A 22,489-nucleotide genomic window follows, 5' to 3' on the forward strand; every position below is an offset into this window, starting at 1 on the left:
AAATGAACACTATATCATTTCGACATAATGTGTGTTGTTACAAATTTTTTGTTATGATTTAAGGCCGAATATTATTTTTATTTCTGTTTTTTTTTTTTTTTTTTTTTTTTTTTTTTTTTTTTTTTTTTTTTTTAATGATTTATCCACATTCAATCAAATCCATCGAATGACAAACAACACTATGATGTTTTCTTACGCGCTAATCGAATTTCGGTGATAATACGACAATGAATTAAGTACATGCGTAAATGTTACACTTTTTATGGATTTTTTTTTTTCTTTCTTTCCTCTGGATAAACTTTATTTTTTTTTTTTTTTTTTTTTTTTTAATAACTTCTATATATATATATATATAGTTTTGTTTGTTTGTTTGTTTTTCTTTTTCTTTAAATATTTGTTCTTTTCTCTCACAATTCTTGGAGAACAATTGGTGATATTTATTTATTAAAAATATCGATAGTTTAAAATAATCGAAAATATAAATAACAAACAGGCGTTCAGAGTTTTGGAAACGGAAAACAAAAAGAGAGAGAGAGAGAGAGAGAGAGAGAGAATGTGTGTTTCTGTTGTGTTAAAAAAGAAATAGAGAAACAGATAAATGAATTAGAAATAGATTAATAAGAAGAAATATTTCTGAACGCTTGTTCTTTTTTTTTGTTTTTCCTTTTTCGATAGAGATAAAAAATTGTCCATTTTTTTGGGGGAGAAAAAAGCAACAATAGAGCGGAACTATTAAACGGCGAATAATTGTATTCGCCAATCGACGACTATGGTCACACTGTATGTTTATGTGTAAGTGTAATATGTGTGTGTGTGTGTGTGTTGACCGTTAGCTCGACTTCAGTCTTTCGCAAAACGCGTTTTATGTGTTGGTTGTATTGTGTCTTCTTCGCATATACGCACAAATTCGAGATAAAATGGCGCCGCGAGTTTTTTTATTATATTATTATTATTATTATTATTATTATTATATATTTGAGAGGATGATAAGATCTTTCACATTACTTTTCGTGACATCATACATTATTTTTTATGATTAATTCAAACAAATTTTCCCCCTTCTTTTTTTTTTTTTTGACTTTTATTTTCTCTGTCGTACCACCCCTTCCTTCTCTCTTTCGCGCACTACCACCCTCCATTCAAAAATCATATCCAATTGTTGTCATTTTAATTAATTCTCTTACTTTTTCATAACAAATTTTCTTTAAACAAACAAACACACGCACACGTTCATTCGTATTAACAATTGTCTTCCTTTTTTTTTTCCAGTCACTCACTTACTCACTCATTCACTCAGTCAGTCACTCCCTCTCTCTCTCTCTCTCTCTTTCGAATGTTATTTTTATCTAATTTCATTTTCCAAAAACATATATATATATATATGTAGTATATATATATATATATATACATATACATATAACAATCAAAAGAAAAAAAAAAGCACGCACACCCCCTTCTAATGATCGCGGACAGTTTCTAAGAGACACGTAATTTTTTTCTTTTTTATTTTCAATTTCTTGGAATCTGTCCGCATTTTTTTTTTTTTTCTTTCCATTCATTTAAAAGTCCTCCTCCTCCTCCTCCACATCCATCTTCTCAATAATATTTCGCGCACATATTAATACGAATTTGTTACGTTATCGTAGAACTTACGGAAGAAAAATAAAAAATAAAAAAAAAAATAGAACAAACAAACAAAAATTAAAAGGAGACAAAAATGAATACAAAGAACCAGGGAAAACGCGTGTTCCGGGGGTGGGTTGGTTCCTTGGCACTGAAGTTCATTCACCTCGGATTTGTTGTATAATCGGATCATAATCATCATCATCATTTGTTTTTATTTCGTTTATCTTTTCTCTTTATTTATCTCAAAGTTTATCGCGTAAGAGTGCCCAATGGGGTTCCTCTCCACCATTTTATTAATTCTCGACGAGGATAATAAACGCGATTAAGCGCGCCGCCACGGAACAACTTTGAACAATGGCCATTAACGAAAGCACAGCTTCCATTTAATCATTTTTTTTCTTCTCACTATTATTATTATTATTATATTCCATATACCTAGTAAAATGTTCACCGAACAAAATGCACCCCTTTTCTTCCTTTTTCCTTTTCCTCTTCGCGTCAATTCCATCGTCGAATGAAAAGTCGCGTTGTTTCTTGTAGTAGTAGTAGTAGTAATAGTAATAGTAGTACTTTTTCAGTGGTGATGCTGCTGCTGTTGTTATTGGTGGTGGTATTGTTAGTGGTTGTTGCTGTTTCAAGCATTTTTCTTCGGTCCCAATAGGCTAAAGTTTAGTTTCACGTGGAAGTTCTGGTAAACTGGTACACGGTGCTAACAATCCAAGAACCTCCGAGACATTTCTTGGTTCTCCTGCAAGTATTTTTTCTGCACTGGAACCTTTGTAAACTGGTTTATTCTGATCGAAGTCATTGCAAATTGACGTAGAACTTCCGTATTCTTCTATGCAATGCAATACAATTGGGGAAGGCGGTGGTAATATGATTTGCAATGGTGCCCTTGGCCCATTGTTTTCGATATAATTAATATGAATGCCTTCCAGGGTGGTGTCCATGCCATGTGGACTGACCGAGGACAATTCTGTTGGTGTATAATATTCGCTATTCATATCTTCCAAACTGGTACCCGCTGTCATGTCGTTGATCTTTGCTTTAAAGTACGTGTCCGGTCCTGCATAACCATCCTCTTTACTATTGTCGAAAACAACGGAATCGCTTTTCCCACATGAACCACTTCGACAATTATCGAAGTATAAATTTGGCAGATTTTCCAATACTTTGTTTAACGTTTGTTGTTGATACTTGTAGCTTTCCCTTAACCGTAATACCTGGTGAGCACTGAATTTTCGAATTTTATTCCGTTGGAAGACGTAATTTTCTCGCACCCAATTAAGCTGACTCGTTGAATAATCTCGTACTCTTTTCACCTGTTACCAAAGGAAAAAGAAATTCTTTGTAACGACCGCTTATTATTTCACTTATCGTTAATAATCGAAATAATCAAAATAGAAATCTAACAACCCGAGTCAATAGAAATATTATCATCGTTGTTTGTTTCATTTCAAGATAGTGCACGTAAACATAGTTTTTTTTTTCTTTTCTCAATTGATATGAGAGTATCTAAGATATTGAAGAATATTTGAAAAATTGCTGATGTGTGTGAAATTAATTAATTGTATCATTACCTGATCGTAATATTGGTCTCTTAGTGCCGTGAGATGACTGGTACCATAATCCCTGATGTCACGTATGTGTCTCATCTGACCCTCGTAACTGTCTCGAATCCATTCCACTTGCTGAACACAGTTGTCCTTGATTCTGTGCACTTGTTGAGTATAATTTTCGCGCAACCTCTCAAGTTGTTGACTCTTGTATTGCTCAATGTTATCCAACATCTGATAAATTTGTTTTGCTCTCGGTGTCGCACCCACGCGCCTGCAGCAAAGACACCATTTTATACAACCGCACCTGGAAAATATCGTGGTAAGATTAGGAGAATTTTTATCGGGAGGAAACAAATTAGCCATAGAGAGAGAGGGGGGAATCGATACTTTTTTAAGTAAGTAAATGTTTATCGATCGCTCGTGAACCTTTTTTTATATCGAACTATTTTGCAAAAAGGTGATATTATCAATCACACATCAAGGAACAATAATTGTTAATGTTTTTCTTCGATAGGAGGTTATAACACGTGAACGTTAAGTTTTTCTTTTTTTTTTATCCTCGATCTTACGTAATGATTAGGAAATCAATCGATGACGTAAAAATAAAAAAAAAAACAAGAAAATCAACGGCAATAGTCACCTGAGGAAAAAGTATCGAATCAACTGCAAAACTAGGGTCAACAGGAGGAAGGCCGTTGCGCTGACTCCGCCCACGACTATACTGAAGATTTGAATATTATGAAGTGTAACAGGATCCATTTCCAGCATAATGTAGGTCGTTTCATTTGCTATAGGATTAACGGCGAAGCATTTGTATAACCCAACGTCTTGCCTGAGTAGTCTGCTAATATACAAAGAGCCGTTCTCCAGAATGCGTATCCTCCCATCGTCATCGACCGGTTCGTCCAGTTTCCATCCGTGTATATGAGGATGTTCTACAAAGGCATCGGGGAATGCCGGATCGGGGGTCCAGTGAAGAACCTTGAGCTTCGGAGTGACCCAAGTCAAGGACGGCGCCGGATTACCATTAAACTCGCACTCCAATAAAACCGAACTTAGTAATAGATACTGATCGGTGGAAGATGTTCGTGCTAGAGTCGGTGGCGTGCAATTTAGATAACGAAGAGTTTGCAAGGTATCTATGGTACCGCCAACTTCGTGTCCGCACCTGAGCCCACTTTTAAAAGCTGCACGCAAATGAGTTCTGCTTTCTGCCCATTTAACAAACCAAAACATACGACAATCGCAGGCCCATGGATTACCTTGAAGTTGCAATTCTCCTAGATACGGTAATTGTGCAACGTTGGCTGGAAGAAAAGCTAAATCGTTGTCCCGCAAATCTATTCTTCGGAGGGACGGTGTATCGTCTAACACGTGTCGGGAGATCTCTCGCAAAGGACTGTTCGTCAATTCGAGTGTCTCCAATTCCAATAATCCTGCGAAATTTTCATTTCGCAATATCTCCAAACGAGTATTAGACAGTAAAAGAGTTCTCAATTTGCTTGTCGGTCGCCAAAGATCTTCGGGTAACTTGGTGATCGGTAACCTCTCGAGATTGAGCCATCTTAGACTTGAGAGACCTTGAAATGCTGCATTCGTCAAACGAATGACAGGATTGCCGCCTAAATCCAAGTATTCCAGAGATGCGAGCTCGGAAAAAAGACCACGTGGCAATACGTCGATCTCGTTATCGGCCAACTCGAGTACTTTTAACAAACCGAGACCGGAAAATACTCTCGATGGTAATTTCGTGAGCCTGTTAGTTGACAATCGAAGTTCTTCCAATTGTTTGTTGGGTCTAAAGCTATGATCCGGTAGATAAACCAACAGATTTTGACTCAAATCAAGACGAAGTAGTCCTTTCACCGGACCAAACGCTTGGAAGGGCAGTACGGACAAATGATTAGTGGCTAGACGTATCTCCTGGAGATTGTCGAGGCCCTGAAAGAGGACCTGGGGTAGGTTGATCAACCGGTTACCGGTGAGATTCAGGTACTGTAGTCGGCTCAATGGATGGAAGACGTCCGATGGCAGTTCCGTCAGCCTATTATCACCTAAATTCAGTCTCTCGAGAAATTCCGTCGCTCGAAATACACCAGGATCTATCCTTTCTATTCCACTTGACGTCCAAATTAGACTTCTCAATGAAGTTGATGTTTCCAATGCCGCGAATGTGATAGCGGCGGCTTGAACATCCCTCAGAATAACGGTGTCCGCATCTCGCGGTATTCCAAGACCAAGGAAACTGCGCGACTCGCAAAATAGTCGTGTCCCTTCGGTGTAAGTGCATTCGCAACCAGCTGCACATTCTAATTCCGTCGAAGATCTCTTTCCTGAGATCGATGACGACGATGAAGATGATGAAGATGAAGAAGATGAAGGAGATTGTGTACCCTCGACGCGCACCACCACGAACAGTAAGATCAACCACCACCGCGAAACCCTTGTCAAAGTTCGCTTCCTCATTCCTAAGACCTGCAACGTGACGATATTCTCGACTACAAGAATCTCCCATGTCCTAAAGGGACTTTCTTCTATTTCGTCACAGCCTAAGAACTAAATCGAAGAACAAACAACGTTTCGTGGTTTATCTAATTCTCACGTCACACGCGCATTCCTACAACACACAAAACACACACACACTCACACACACTCTCTCTTATTCTTTTGAATTAAACGAACACACGTGTTCGCGGATCCTTCTATGAAAAGAAGAATCCTATTTGATTTCTCTATTTCTTTCTCTCTCTCCCACTCTCTCACACTCTCTCACACACTTTCTCTTGTCTATTATCGTCGTCTACCTACCTATATTCAAAATGTACGACGTGGCCGCGGGTAAAAGCGAATTATTTGGAAATAATCCGGCAAAATATTTTAGCAGGGTCGTCGTCGTCGTTTCTCACCACCGTAGAGGGGGCGGGGGGAGGGGTAGAGGGGGAGATGTGTGTGTCTGTCTGTCTGATATTTTAACCGTTTGCGAAAAATCCTACGCGTGGTCTTAAAGCCGCGGGCAACTTGCCGCCGTTGTTCTCATCGGCGTCGTCGTCGTCGTCGCCGTCGTCGTTGTCGTCGTTGTTGTTGGATGCGAGGAGGTTAATGATGGTTATGGTGTTGTTGGTGTTGATAATGTTATTGGTGGCAGCGGCGACGGCGGTACTATTACTGCTGTGGCCGTGTCGAGCTGGTAACATAATTGTGCGTGCGTGGTCTAACGAAAATGAAATGTATTTTTCTGAAGCCTAAAATTTTGGACACGGGGAATAATTAAAAAGCCGCCGCCATGGCACAACCGACCGACCGACCAACCGCACGCACGCACACACGCACGCACGCACCACGAATTCACCTTTTCTTTTGATATTTCTATCTAATCCCTTTTCCCTTTCTTTCTTTCTTTCTCGTTGAACAACCCTCTTTAACCTCTTTCTTCCCTCTGTTTTCGTATCTTCGTCAGTCTCTTGTGTCCCCCCGCCGTAAAATTGCGGCGTTACACTGTTGTCACGCGTGTGACATGACACGCTCGTGAGTTTCCGTCACGAGTAGAGTTAGCCCACTATGTACCAGAGGTAAAAACTGACTGTTGGTTGGGTTGGTTCGACCGACCGTGCTCCTCCTCGTGGCTACCACCGGTTCTCTCTCTGTTTCTATCTCTCTCTCTCTCTCTCTCTCTCTCTCTTTCTCTGTTTCCTTTCGTTGTTCTGGCAACGTCGAAATCTACTCCATAATCGCGCCGACGCGAACGATCTGGCAACATTGCGTCGCGCTTTGCTCCTATTGGAAGGAGAATAAGAAAGGCTGAGTGAGTGAATGTGTGAGAGAGAGAGAGAGATGGAACGAGCAAGCAAGCGGTTACTGTTGTCAGCCCCTCGTGAAAGATCTGCTGCCGAACGAAATAACTATGGAAAAAGGAAGGGAGATAGAAGTTTAGGATTTCTCAAAGTCCCTGGGACTAATCGGATGCCCTGCCTGCTTGCTTGCTTGCTTGCTTGCTTGCTTTCCTGCACACGTTTCTTACGATCTAATTAACGATCGACATCATTATGGGAAACGTTTCTTTTTTTATATATACTTACGCCATTTTATTTTCACTTTTTTTTCGCGTTGCTTTTACATACATTTGTTTTTTTTTTTTTTATAAATATTTTTATATTATTATGCAAATAAATATTCGATGTTAGAGAAAGGAAATTTATAATAATTGAAAATTCGAAATCTACTTTTAATATATTTACATTATAAACTTTTATATATTCACCAACCATAAGAGTTTATAGAATAAATGAATAGAAGGGGAATAATGTTGGTGCGACGAGTGCGTTGTATTATTCGATAAAGAAGACGAAATGGAACGCTAAGCGTTTAGGATCTCTCAAGAATTCAGGGGGTCTTGCATTGGAACGTTCCACTCCCACATGTTCGCCATTTTTAAATTAGGTTCCATCGAACTCGCACGACCACCGCCATGTTGATACTTTATTTTGCCTCTTTATTTCTTCCTTCCTTTTCTTTTTTGTTCAACGCCGTCATTTTATACCTTGGAATTTAACGCGTCAGCAAGTTGCTTCTCCAATCATTTTTATTAACATATTTTCTTTCTCTTTCTCTTTCCCCCTCTCCCCCTCATTCTCTCTCTCTCTCTCTCTCTCTCGTTAAAAACATTCATACAAACGAGTAAATATTTTCATACCGTTGTTTCCTCGTGTCACCGACAAATGGTTTTTTCTTTTTTTTTTTTTTAAGTAGGCGTGCCTAATTACACACAACGCTGTTCTGTTCTGTTCTGTTCTGTTGTGTTGTGTAATTAACGATCATTTGCAAAACGTTTTAGCCGCGATAATGGATTGATTCTTTGAGCAATCAACAACATGGACGCGAATAAAGTAGCAGAAAAGTTGCATACCGATTACGATTAATCGAATCGCGAAAGCCTAACGAACGTAATCCTTTCTCAACGAAATTCTAAACTATCCCATTTAAAAGTTGAACACAGGCAAATGTTAATTGGGGTGGAGTGGGGGAACAGCCAGGGACTTTCGAATCCGATATTCGCGAATTTTTGTTCCTACTATTTAACTAAAAATTAATATCAATCAACCACACTCCTTTCATTGAAACGTATTTGATTTTTTACCCCCCCCCCCTCCACTCCACTCTGTTTATTTGTTTTATTTTCATGGTTTTATTTTTATCACACTAGTACACAACGCAAAATGTATTTTATTGGTTTTTTTCAAACTTCTCCTATTACTACTACTACTCTTACGTTAAACATATCTCCTGTTACAGTTTAATAATTGAATAAAATGAATTTTAGCCATTCGACGCGTGTTAATTTTTGAACGATCCCATAACAAACACCGCGAGTCGAATTATAAATTCGTATAAAATAATAATAATAATACAATTATCTACCCACCAAAACCCATTGAGTGTACCGAAACGTGATATCTTTAAATAAAACCATTCCATTCCCATATATGAATAATTCCAAAAAATAACTATGATATATACAAGAATAATAATGAATTAATATTTCCACTTACTTGTACAAACATTTCAACGAAATATCTGCTTAAATCGTTCGAAGACTATTACCCATCAATGTTCACAAACTTATATTTCCTTTACCAACAAATACAGTTTTGCATTATGTTGGCAAGTTCGTCATTCGATGACGCACATAGTTAGAACGTTCAACGTACCAAACGAACAAATAATTACTAGTTAGTTGCATATTCGTAGTTGCATATATCATAAACTGCTGCACCTGCAAATCACTTGTTTAAACGGTCCACGAGTATATGCATGCTGCAAACGTTTAGTATCGTTGTCCTTGATGCCATATAATAGCATCAGTCGCATAATTTTGACTTTGTCGTCAGTTATTCTCTCTCTTTCTTTCTCTTTCTTTCTTTCTCTTTCTGTCTTTTGCAACGAAAGATTAGAGTTAAGAGGATCGAAGTGGAGTGAGTGAGTACGGAAAGGTGGGGTAAAGAGTGAAGGGGGTTTGAGACGAGGACGTTTCGAAGTGTTCATTATCAGAATGAATGTCAGAAAGAGATGTGTAAACTAGTTTCTGAGATTTCTGATCGATCATTATAATATTTGCCAATGTCGCGTTTATGCGAGAGTTTTATTTCTCTTTGTTGGCACAGTTTAAAGACGTTGGCGTTAAACTCAGCATCATCGATAGTCTATGCGCAACGTTCACCTTTAATAAGAGTAAAGAGAGAGAGATAGATAGATAGATAGAGTTATAGTTATAGTTATAGTTAGAGTTAGAGTTAGAAGGAGAGAGAAAAACAAAAAGAAAAGTAGAGAAACAAATTTGGAGCACGCTCATTATCTAATCTAATTAATAGCGAGCAACATAAAAGAGGCCAATTTGTATAAGAGATTTTGTTTTGTAATAGTTATTATAATCAACGTTGAAATCTTTGAACGTGTAAAAAAAGATATAGATCACATTGTAATATTGATCGTACGAATTATTTTTGTCACTTTTATATATTAAACATTGTTCTTTCTTCTATATATATGTATATATGTATATATATATGTATATATGTCATACATATAAAGAATATTTTAGAGAGAGAAAGAGTGAATTTTGATTCAATATGAATTATATAATAATGTGTTTTGTATCTTACTTTAACCATATGATTTATGATACAAGTTATTTTTGATTATTTTCATTGACGTCTTTGCTAGCATGTTAGAAAAAATCTAAGTGAAAGTTTATCAAATTTTAAAACATCCTCCTCCTTCCTCCCCTGTATTTTTTTTTTTATTTTGTTACATCACACATTCACGAATTTATTATCAACTGGTTTTTCATGAACTTTAGCTTTTTTTTTAATCGAATTCGATGCTTCAAAGGAGAATATTGTATGTGGTGTGTGTGTGTGTGTGTTGTATTGTATTGTATTAGTCTGCTACTAATAGGAATATCGATTCTCCTTCTTTTTTTTATTATATCAACTACAGAACGAAGTGTCAAAGTCCCCTCCTTAGAAAAACTCAACACACTGGGTATAAGAGAGAGAGAGATAACGATAAAAATTCAAACATTGGCTCTTATGTTGATTATTATCGATATCCGGTTAATAGAGATACGCATGGATAAGCTTTTCATTTATTTCTTTTGTTTCTAACTTTTTCTTTTTTTTTTTTTATGTTTTGTTTTTTTTTATTTAATTTATAATTTCTATTTTTATTTTATCTTCATTAAATTCTCAAGATGGTACAATATTTATCATATTACTTTGATAATATTATATTTCCTTTCTTTCTTTCTTTCTTTTTTTTTTTTTTAAAGGGAAAGAACCAAACTCTCGAAATTGCCTATCTGATTTTTGTTCTTATCAGTCGGTGAAATAAATGACCGTCTTATTTATGACTCACAATCTCATCTTATCTTAGAAAATTGTTTTCAAGTTTATATATATATAGATATATGTTTGTACAGTATGTGTATGTATTTATATATGTACATTTGTGAATTTTTGTTAAGTCTTCTTAAAACGTCAGAGAATAATTTCCGTTCAAATTATATGCGAATTTTTTGAATTTGAAATTGAAACGAGATTGATTATTCCGTTGTTTTCACCCTTCTTATTTTATTTTATTTCAAATCAATTCTTTTATCGATTCTCAGTCTCCAATTTGTTTGTTCCTCAAGGTCTACGATAATCGTAGCCCTATTCTAAATTTTTCATCAAAATTCTTTGGCTAGAGAGAGAAGAGAAAATAAAAGAGATATTTGACCTTGTTCTGTTTCATAGATTACAAAAAGCTTTCTTTCTTTCTTTCTTCCCTTCCCTTTTCTTTTTTTCTTTCTCTTTCTATTCCTCTTTCATCCTAATTCCCCTTGCTCGAAGTTTCTTACCTTGACGTCGGTCATGGTCAGAACAAAATTGACCTGCTGAGATAAGTATTGTATTAGGATGAATTATTTCATTGTACCTTTTATTCAATTAATCCCAAAAATACAAATATAAAGAAAATAATACAAAAAGAATAGGAATGGGGGTGTAGAAAAATATTTGTTCGTTTGTTAAATTTTTATATGGGGGTGGGGGGAAATGTTTAGTCACTCAAACAAATGTGAACGAATAAAAAACAATTTATTCACATCGTTTATACTAAAAATACATAGACGACACTAAAGTATTATTATATAAGACGATAAGAAGGAGAAATCTCTGTGGATATTGGAGATATGTGTGTGTGTGTGTGTATATGTATTTGGTATAAAAGCTCGTAGGTGAAATCGATAGGACTTATAGTTGTACGATGGGTGAACACCGAAAGGGACAATAGTTTATCACTTTTTATGCAAGTTAAATCAATGGGATACACTCTCGTCAGGATATTATTTCTTTTCGTTTAATTCCAAAAAAAAAAAAAAAAAAAAAAAAATAAAAAAATTTTTTTTTTAAAAAAAACGTTACTTCATTTTTCCCTCGAAACAATAAATTTTCATCATTACGTTTAAATTCGTGTTACGGTGAACAAAATTTATTATATTAATTCATCGAATCCCAATCGAAATTCCAACCCCCCCCCCCTGATGTTCCATTTTTTTCTCTTTTTTTTTAAAAAAAAAAAAAAAAAAAAAATGAAATGTTTTACGTTGTAGTTGAAGGATAGAGTTGGGTGTAGAATTTCAATATGATGATTGATTAATTCTATTGAAAATAATAAATTGACTATCGGTCAAGGTATATTATTATTAAAATAAAAAATTGTTTAAATGACAACCCTTTTTTTGAATTGTTATAGAAATTTGTATTCTACGATCGACCTTAACCGTGCTACGGTGAAAAGAATCCTCCCTTCTTTTCTCTTTCCTTTTTCTGGTTACGTAACGTTGTTCCCAGACAGTCCTCTCTCTCTCTCTCTCTTTGTTCTGAGCTTTCTCTAACTTAAATTCGAAGAATAAGAGAATAAAAAAACGATCGGGGGTGGAAAGAAAATAATTTTTCCATTATTCGAATCTTTTTTATTATTTCTTTAAAAAAACAAAATCAAACTTATTCCATTCGTCAATAAAATGAAGAACTTCTCCCTCTTTCTTTTTTTCTGAGCTTTCTCTAACTTAAATTCGAAGAATAAGAGAATAAAAAAACGATCGGGGGTGGAAAGAAAATAATTTTTCTATTATTCGAATCTTTTTATTATTTCTTTTCAAAAAACAAAAAATCAAACTTATTCCATTCGTCAATAAAATGAAGAAACGTGAAAAATAATTTCATGAAATTTCATTTTGTAATTAAAACAATTTCATTTTTCCCCCCATCAATATCGATTAACTCTTGAGACATATCTAAATATTATTTTTTTCTCATAGATATGTGAAAATAAAAGAAAATAGTTTTTTTTCTGTGCACTTTGTGATCCTTTTTCTTCGACACTTTCAAGATTTCCACTTCTTTTAAGAAGGAGCTTTCAAGAAAAAAAAAAGAGTATTAAAATTTGTGTTTTTTCTCTCGCAAGGAGGAAGGAACAAAACGTTCGAGCTGTTTTTTTTTTTCTTCTTTTCTTTTCTTTTTTTTCAAGAGGGAACACGAGAAAGTGGAACGCCGCGCGTATCGTGAGCATAATTTTCTTCTTTTGGTTACGTAAGAGACGGATCGAGAACAACGAAAAAGGGTTCCGTCGTCTACTAACATTATGAAAAAAACAAGAACAGTAAAAGAGAGACAGAGAGAGAGAGAGAGAGAAAGAGTGAATGAATGAATGATATTCGAAAGAGAGTATCGTTCTCGCCCAGGGGCGACAGAAAAAGGCTCTCGAATGTTACAAAGGAATATATAAATAAAAAGACAAAAATAGGGGTTAGAAGTACAAGATATAGGGGGTGGGTCCCATTAAGTTAAAATTACAAAAAGAAATATACGCGAAATTGGATTTGTAAAATAATTAAAACTACAAAACTGTAATTTACACTGAAAAAGAATTTAATCACAAATGCAAAATGGAAGAAACTCAAAAAATATACCCCATAGGATATATTTATATTTTATATATGTATTTCAATATATATGGGGAATATAAAAATACACGAATAAGAAAGATATCATTGTATGGGAAGCAAAGAAAAGGGAAAAGAAGAAAGAGAAGAGGTCAAAGCAAGCAAGCAAGAAGTCTGGTCGAGTCGAGTATAGAAGGAACGATGATCAGCTGGGAGCAAAGCGACGTTGCCAGATCGAGTCGAGGGAACTTGCCTGGTTGTGACCGACTAGTTGGATGGATCAATAGTCGACTAAACTGGCAACACTGTTGGCAACTGGCTCTTTATTTATAAGCGCAACGAACGGGCCGACGAGCAACTCGAGTTTTCCTTCTCCTCCTCGTCGTCGTCATCCCGTTTTCTTCTTCACATCCTCTTCTTCATCATCTTCTTCTTCATCTTATTTTTCTTCTCATTCCTTTACTAGATGTACCTAACATTTTCTAAAACTTTCATACTTTTTTTAGATCGAAAGCTAAACGCGAACAGTGGTGATGGAGGGGGGGAGGTAGAAAAGTGTCGAAGGAAGGGATAAAAATGATAGAAAGGGTGGGGGAAGGTTGCTGTAACAGGGGTGAAGGGGTTAGGGAGGAGGGTTTAGGTTGAGTACTCTAAGCGACCCCGAAGAATTTCGTATCATGAATCTTCCTGAACTCTTCGTACGAAATAACGCCGAATATTTTCTTCACGGTTTCTTTTTTTTGGCACACGTTACTTCACTGTTTTATATTATCGATAATTTTTCTATCACTCTCTCCCTCTCTCTTTTTTGCTTGGTTTTTTACATACCTCTCTCTCTCTCTCTCGAAGGAATTACAGACAGAAATTCGTTCATTTTATTTTGTTCTTCTGAAATCTTTTTAATTATAAATACGATTAGAGAACAAAAGTATTATAATTTAATATATATCTTCTTTTTCCATATTTCTTTTATTATTTATATTCTTATCTCGTAGTTTTTTTATTCTTTTTTTTTTTTAATATCGTATTACCTCTCGTACTTTTTCTTTTCTCGTCAAATTTAATTTAACATCTAAGAAACAATAATAGTTTTTAAAAGTTCTTGAGGTATACTTAATATAGATTGGATTTTTCTATGCTAGTCTTCGAACCTCGTAGTTTTCAAGGATTTTTCCCTCCCCCTCTCCCTTCCTTCCTTTTCTTACCCCTTTGCTAAAAGAAATAAAGATTAGATTTTACGGTGTAATTTTTTATTTTCATTTTTATTGTTTTATTTTTACACGATAACAAAAAAACGAATATAAATATTCGATTATGTCTCGTTCGTTCATCTATCTTAAAAGTAATTTTCTTTCATTTTATTTTTCCTAATCGTAAGAAAAAATATTTTCCACATGATCCCACACATCAATTATAATATCTTGAAGTATGAAAATATATATTAGAGTCAACAAAAATGTACTACGTATTCAGTAATAGTAGTAGTAGTAGTAGTAGTCTTTGATATCGATCATTGTGATCATAGTTGTGTCGTGTTGTATGAATGAAAAGAAGAATTGTTGTCATTGTGTGTACAACCATTTATCTATCCATTGCACGTATTCATAACGACTATGGTGTGTTTCGTTTAAAAAGAAGATCAAAAGAGTGGGGTGGGGTGGGGTGGGAGGAGGAAAGCATGCGTGTTACGTATGTGAGCAAGTTTTATAAGAAGAGTATAGACGTGTATATGTTCGTGTGTCTCTTGTATGAATGTATGTAGGTAGGTATGTATGTGTGTGTGTAGAAAAGAAAGGATACATTTTTCTAATGATGTTGCACGTAGGTAGAATCAATCGATCTTTCGTTCATTAGCTCCTACACGCAAAGTATGCACAGACCTTGAAACACGTTATTATCTGTGAGCCATGTTAATTACTTCGAACCAACACCAATGAAAGCATATATATATATATATATATACCTTCTTTCCTATCTTCCTTATCCTTCACCTCTTTATTTTCCTACAACCCACCCACTGATGTTTTACTCGTGTTCATTTTCTTTTTTTATTTTCTTTCTCTCTTTCTTCAGTGATTTTGCCAAAATCGTAATAAGAAATAAACGAAGATTAATGTCTGAACACATTTGATCAAAATTTTTTATATTTATTTGATCTATACATATTTATTTGATCTATACATTTTTATTTGTTATATACTTTTTTGTTTTATATTATTCGTGTTGATTATTATAACATTTGATTAAAATTCGAGGCCAGTTTCTACCATCATTTTCATTTATTCCCATTAAGTAATTCAAAAATGGATTACTTTTTCTATCTCGTTAGTAAATTTATTTGATCTATACATTTTTATTTGTTATATACTTTTTTGTTTTATTATTCGTGTTGATTATTATAACATTTGACCAAAATCTACCCCAGTTTGTAATTTGAAAGTTTAAAAAAAAATAAGTTTGTAATTTTAGAGAGGTCACAATTGTAAAAATTGTTGTTGCATCATTGATTCATATATTCGTTTTCTTTTTTCATTTAACATTTATATATACAAAAAAAAAAACAAAAGGTATTGTAATAAAGAATATTAATTTTTATAATACACAAAAAAAAAAGAAGAAATAACTGAGAGATAAAGAAAATAATTAATTGTAAATAATAAATATGTGAAAATAAGTTTTCTTCTTTCTAAACCAAGTTGTTGATATAATTTGTGACGTCTTTTTAAAAGAAAATCTCAAATCTTTTCCCGGAAGGAGGTCACAGATATTTTTTTTATTCTTTATCTCTCTCTCTCTCTCTCTCTCTCTCTCTCTTATTCCCCATACAAACATAATCCAAGTCTCGTTCATGATCCTCCCACGCTTTCGCGAGCCTTCAACCAGCAAGTTTCTTTTCTCAAGACGGTTTACACACACACACACCCACAGAAGTATATATTAGCGTTCTTAACTCTCTCTATGTGTAATATACATATATATCTGTGTGTGTGTATTGTTATCTAGCATAAGTAATCTGTAGTTTCTGGGTGTATAAGGTTGCACGAGAGAAAATGTTCTTAAGAAACCTACCTTCTTCCCTATCAAAATAATTAACTATATGTTTTAGCGTGCGTTCACCGTAAAATTTACACACGAGAAGAAGAGGTCGATATACTCGTCAGTGTGTTCATGGGGTGGGAGGAGAGGGGGTTCAGTATGTTCTCCCTCTTCCTCTTCCTCAGCTCCTTTTTCCTATTACTAACTTGCTAACTTATTTCTACCGTTCACCCACCACCACCCACCCACGCGTACGAATTTTTTTCTCCTTCTTTTTTTTCTTCTTTCCTTCCTCCCCCTTCCCCTCCTCCTATTTACCACTTCTCGCATTAGCGCTAGCTATCTCGAGCTTTTTTTTTTCGTTCTTGTTCTAAAATTTTAACGCTTATCTATCTTAATGCCTCGAGCTTTTATTCCCTTTTTGGATTTAACAAATTGGTTGAGAAATAGAAAGAAAATTGTCAAATAAGTTCATTCAAGTTCTTCAAATAATAATAATAATAATAATAATAGAAAGAAAATACAAAAGTATTTTTTCTTGTCCTTTTTTTTTGAGAGGGGGTTATAATTCATATCCATTGCAATTTATATTTAACTATTGTTAGTCAAAATTATTATTATTATTATTATAGATAAATGCGTATAAAAGTTCATTTTCAATTGAATATTATTAAACAAATTCTTTTCCCATAAGATTAGTTAAAACTAATTTTTTCTTGTTCCTTTTGTTTGAGGGGAGGGAAGTTAATGATTCGTATCCATTGCGATTTATATTTAACTATTAGTATAAATTATTATTATTATTATTATTATTATTATAGAAAAATGCGTGTAAAAGTTCATTTTCAATTGAATATTATTAAACAAATTCTTTCTCACATTGGATTAATTTTATAATAGACTGATTTTACAATCATTAATATAATGAATCTTTCACGTATAACCTGATTGAAACTCGTGCAAGCAGCACCATATCATGACTAAGCATCGAGGGGGGTTGGGGAGAGTGGAGAGGGGTGGAGAAGAGAAGGGAATGTGTTTCGCTTTGAATTTTGCACCATTCGCAGAAACGAAGGTGGGTAGAGTAAGGGATAGATAGGAAGCTAGGTTGTTAGTTAGGTTAGTATACATAGTGAGTAAGTGAAAGATAGATAGATAGATAGATAAATAGATAAAGAAAGAAAGAAAGAGAGAGAGAGAAGGATTGATATAGGGTAAGACTTTATTTTTTATATTCTAGTAGGTGTGTTGATGCATTTCAAAAAAAGGTAAACTTGTATTTCGTATCAATAACAACAACCCACCACCTCCCACACCTATGAAATTACACTTTTATATGAAATCCTTTTTATACGTGGGAAAAATTTCCTCTTCTCTCTCTCTCTCTCTCTCTCTCTCTCTCTCTCTCTCTCTCTTTAAATATTTTGTTTTCCTCATCATTTAACGAACAACGTGAAAAGTCAGATCGCATTACTATTGCATAGTTAAACACGTTGCTGTTTATACTTTAAATCGATTCTCCGATCATTCATTCGAATTAATATCGTTTGACGTGGTTCTCATTTTTTTTTTTTTTTGTATTTTATTTTTTTTATAAGACACCACGCTTCACTTTTCCTCCCCTATTTTTCCTCCCTTATCGTTCTATCTTCTTGGAAAGAAAAAACGAGGGTAGGTTAAGGTAGAAGAATGAAGAGGTGGAAAGATTGAAGCAAAGAAAGTGATCGAGCGTGAAAGTGTTACTGTGATGATGCTGGTAGTGCTGATGCTGATGGCTTCTTTTTTATGCACTTCTTCTTCTTCTTTTTCGCATCATCACCTCGAACCTTCTTTGCTGCATTTAATCGAAAAGAAAAAGATTTCAAGAAGAAGAAAATGAAAGAAGAGGAAATGGAAGAAGAAGATGAGATTGATACACTTTTAACCAATGAAATGCTTTTAATCCTCCCCTCCCCCTCTCCTCCCCCTTCCTCTTCTTCTCCACCAATTCCTTTTCCTTTTCCTTCTTGATCTCACCTACGCTTAAGGGGTTACATGGGTTTGGGACTTTCAAACAAATTTTTTTTTTTATTATTATCTTTTTAAATTCTACAACTCATCTAGAATATTGTATTGAATTTTGAAGTCGATAGGTGTAGTAGTTTTAAAGATAGAGCCTTGAGAAGCACTCAGATCTTTAAACGCTTTTTCTCAAAACGCTTTTTCTAAAGTCGGTTGTCAAGATTTCTCGRAAACTATWWMACYGATTTTSATGAMATTTGCTACACGTCTTCGTGATACTATTGACAAGGACTTGGACGAAGGATTTTTGTTTTTGTTCATCAAATCGAATTTTAAGAAACCAAAATGTGATGCAAATTCTAGCGAAATTTGAATGTTCTTGCTAAAAACGTTGCCAAAAATCCAAATTTCAATTTTTTTTCTTTTTCCTTCGTCCAGTTTCTAGTTTGAAGTATTCACTACAAGACTCTATTTTTTCAACAGAAAAACCACCCCACCGTTTATAAGTTCTGCTGTCAACGCGAAAACACTTTTTTTTCGGTAAGGTCACCGGAAATGACGTCGCAATGGCTGAGTTTAAAATATTTTTCAAGCAAAAATTCAGAAAATCTTCTTTAAATATGTATCTTAAATACTATAAAAAGTTTGAATAAGAATTCCATTTGTAATATAGACAAAAAAATTGTTGAAAATATGCTATTTTTTTTCCGGTGTAAACCCATGTAGTAAACCCTTAAACAAAATTACTAAGAAAGAGAAACGAATAAAATCTTTCTTTGCAATTTAACTAATCTGTTATTTACTCAAAGTATTAGATTATATCTAGCTTTGCGTGTACGTATTTGCAATCATGTAAAAGAGAGAAAGAGAGAGAGAGAGAGAGAGAGAGAGAGAGAGAACATTTATAGTTGCATCGAGCAATCGGTGCCAAGCAGCAGACCAAGACCAGACCCACACTCCTTTCCCAAGACCTTCGAAATTTTTCATCCTCCTTCCTCCTCCTCTTTCCTTCTTCTCTTTCCTTCAATATGTATCTCTATTTCCTCTCTGGTTCAAGGTCGTTTCTCGTCGCATTGCGTGAAATCGGTTCGCCTGTTGGATTCGAAACATTTTTCATTCGATCATCATTCCTGTTAATTATTTTTCAATTGAATATAATTCAATGACAATAAATAATTTGTTCTTTGTAAGTAAGGTGGTGGTGGTTGATTTGTTTTCAAATGAAGTGGCGAGTGCAATGAAAATATTTTTATACGATATTGGATATTAAATGATAAGGAAACAAAAATATATCTTTTGCACAAAAGTATAAAATTGTACGAAAAATAAATGATGAAGTATCACGTTTTTTTCTTTTTTTTTTTTTTTTTTTTTTCGAAAAATTATTTAACTAATTCGAATTCGAAGTTAATTTTAATTTGAAACAATTATTTGTAAGTAACGTCAACGAAGGTTTTAAGAGAAGAAGGGGGGCTGAAAAAATGAAAGTATCCAAGTATTGTATTGCTGTTGCATTTATGTTAATTACTCGTGTAGGTTTCTTTTCGGTCATTAAAATGAATTTATCGGTTTACGAAATGGTAATAATGATAAAGTATCATTCCTTGTATGTCACAATTATCGTATTATCATAATAACAATATTTTAATATGCTCATTGGTATTTCACACTTGCATAAAATCAATTATCGGTTGTTTACGAATTTAAATAACATTTTGTGTTACGTTTGTGTTTCCAAGGTTCATCCTTAAAATACTATAATCATTTATCTATATTCGTTGAATTTTGATTCAATACTTCGAACAGAATTTTATTTTAGTTTCGATTAAACGTCGAATAAAAAACTACAACGTCAATGATTAAGAACGTGATTCGAGTTCGCAATTTCATTGGGAATTATCGATCGTGTCCTAACCCACCATTAACCAAACTTGTGAATTAAGTGTAGAGATATATATATCTGTGTTTGTAAATTTGTATTATTATATAATCATGTGTGGGTTTGTTCGTAACTATTAAAACATCTAATTTATTATACAAATTTCTCCACCCGCGCGATTTAGAAATGAAATCAAGGATTCATACGTGAATAATAATCAATCGAATTATTACACACTTTCCTAAATGAATTATTTAATAATAATAATATCTTTCTATTTTTTTTTCTTTCTTTCTTTTTTATTTTGTTAAATAATGTATTTCAATATATGAATATCATAAATTGTTTAAATTTCAGACGATAAAGTGAAACGTGTGGTTAACATAGATTACTTGATGATTTAGCTAATGAAAAATTTGTCACGATGATGATAATATTATTATTGTTAAAGAAAATGTTAGAAATTAGAATTAAAAGTATAATTATTTCTTAGAATAAACTCTGTGCAGTGTTTTCCGCAACAATAATAAGCAACGTAACAGCGATAACATTTTTATATCATAGCGATAGATAAGCGAATGATAAGTTACACCTTTTTTCAAATTTAACCAAAACACTCGTTTTGTTTTTTAATAATAATAATAATATTTTAATTGATTAACACTAATTTCCATTATAATTCATTAAAATGTAATATTTAACAATAATTTAATCAAAAGTATCTTTCTAATTTTGTAGTGTTTCATCGATTCCGAAAATTCGAATTAATCGCCAACGAATTTGAATAAAAAAAAAAAAGAAAACAAAGAACAACAACAGACGAATAAAAATCGGGATTCGTCACTTCCGGGACGAATGCGAACGCTCTAGAAAATTGCGGATGAACGTGGTGGTTGGTGGTGGTAACCAACAACGGAACGAGGCCGTTCAAATGACGAATGTTGTCGTCATCGTCATCGTCTCGTGCTGCTGGTATTCGCGTACGTCACGAAAAAAAAAAGAAAGAAAAAAGAAAGAAAGGGGTGGGAGGTGGAAAGGAATGGAGAGGAGAGGAGGAAGAAAAAAGATAATAGAACAAAATTCTGATCAAACTCTCCTTCTCTCTCTCTCTCTCTCTCTCCATTTTTTTTTCTTTTTCTTATCATCGTATTGGTCGTTGGTTATCAGGCATTCCTCTTCTTTTATTTGTTAATAAAACGTGTGTTAAATCGTTACAAACATATGTGCCACGTTAGAAAGAGAGAAGAATACGAGCATAATCATTTCGAACGAGATAAGTCGAGCGTGACGAGTCTGTTATTGCTTTTTCAGATTAAAAAAAACTCTGAATAAGAGATAAAAAGTAAGCTTAAGTGTTTTACTTTAACGAAAGTCACGTACGCGAAGAATTTCAAAAAAGAAAAAGAAAAGAAACAAATATGTCTGAATTTCCTGCTGATTCGAAATTGTGATGTAACACATGATGGCAGCCATATTTATTTGCAACGGTACACTAACAACACAAACTCCTCGCTTTATACGTTTAGGAAACTACCGTACGAATGAACGAGAACCATTCAAGTTTATTCAACGTGGCATCTGTGACTTCCGGTAGAACAATTAATGGAAACTATGTAACTTCCTTTCGATAGTTCAATGTATTGTTTATCAAACATTGTTAAAAAGAAGAATATAAAGAAAGAGAAAGAAAGAGAGGGGATATTAGATTGTTTAAAAAAAGAATGTAATATTTGTTTACATTACATTAAACGTGTATTTTAGAAATCAGGAAAAGTAATTAGTCATTTTGAGTGAGTGAGTGAGTGAGCCGCCATTTTGTTATTTTCATGATCACTACGAGCCTCACGTAAAGAATTTCAAGGACCTGTTTTCTGCTGTCGTCGTGTATTAGAATTCACTCGCATATCTTTCTTGCTCAGAGATTCCTTTTCTTCGTTTACAAACATCGTGGTATGGGGATGTATGGGTAAAAGTAAACGAACGAGATCGAGGAGGAATGTATGGGTATTTGAAAAAAAAATCATGGTTAGGTTATTTCGAGGAAGAAAAAGGAGAAGGAGAAGAAAAGTGATCTTTTTGTATCAGCCATTAAAGATGGCGACAGACAGGCGTGTGTCGGGTTTGTTGCAAATGTTTCGGTTCTGGCCGAGTGACCAACGACGACCACCACCACCATCATCACCATAACAGACATACTACAAGTTTTTTTCTATCTCTATCTATCTCTCTCTCTCTCTCATTCTCATATATATTTCCATAATATTCTATTACGAAAGCATCGATTTGATAATAAATTCAGCATTTTTGTTTTGCTGACCTTTTTTTGTTTGACCACACATCAAATTTTCATTTCGTTCAATTTATTTTTAACGGAAGTTGATTGTTTGTGTGTTTGAAGAAACAATA

At 34.1% G+C, this 22,489-nt stretch overlaps 2 protein-coding genes across 5 annotated transcripts in view; one reads left to right on the forward strand and one right to left on the reverse strand.

Annotated features, from left to right (window-relative positions):
• LOC106792011 (putative oxidoreductase GLYR1 homolog) overlaps positions 1 to 22,489 on the forward strand; it is a 33,668-nt gene that overhangs the window by 6,061 nt on the left and 5,118 nt on the right. The window lies entirely within an intron of this gene.
• On the reverse strand, positions 1,854 to 8,758 carry LOC106792010 (immunoglobulin domain and leucine-rich repeat-containing protein 2). Of its 4 annotated transcripts, none has more exons than XM_014758100.1 (4): positions 8,732 to 8,758; positions 3,826 to 5,660; positions 3,207 to 3,456; positions 1,854 to 2,948 (listed from the first exon to the last, which is right to left on the reverse strand). In XM_014758100.1, the coding sequence occupies exons 1-4, from the start codon at positions 8,741 to 8,743 to the stop codon at positions 2,289 to 2,291; spliced, it is 2,757 nt and encodes a 918-aa protein (XP_014613586.1). In that variant the 5' UTR covers positions 8,744 to 8,758; the 3' UTR covers positions 1,854 to 2,288. The 4 variants fall into 4 exon arrangements, with proteins under 4 accessions (XP_014613586.1, XP_014613583.1, XP_014613584.1 ...); XM_014758097.1 differs by having other exon boundaries at positions 3,207 to 3,489; XM_014758098.1 differs by lacking the exon at positions 8,732 to 8,758 and adding an exon at positions 5,994 to 6,521 and having other exon boundaries at positions 3,207 to 3,489.

This window comes from Polistes canadensis, unplaced genomic scaffold, assembly GCF_001313835.1.
Source record: "Polistes canadensis isolate GaletaPanama2010 unplaced genomic scaffold, ASM131383v1 scaffold_368, whole genome shotgun sequence".
In the NCBI taxonomy this organism is placed as follows: domain Eukaryota; kingdom Metazoa; phylum Arthropoda; class Insecta; order Hymenoptera; family Vespidae; genus Polistes; species Polistes canadensis.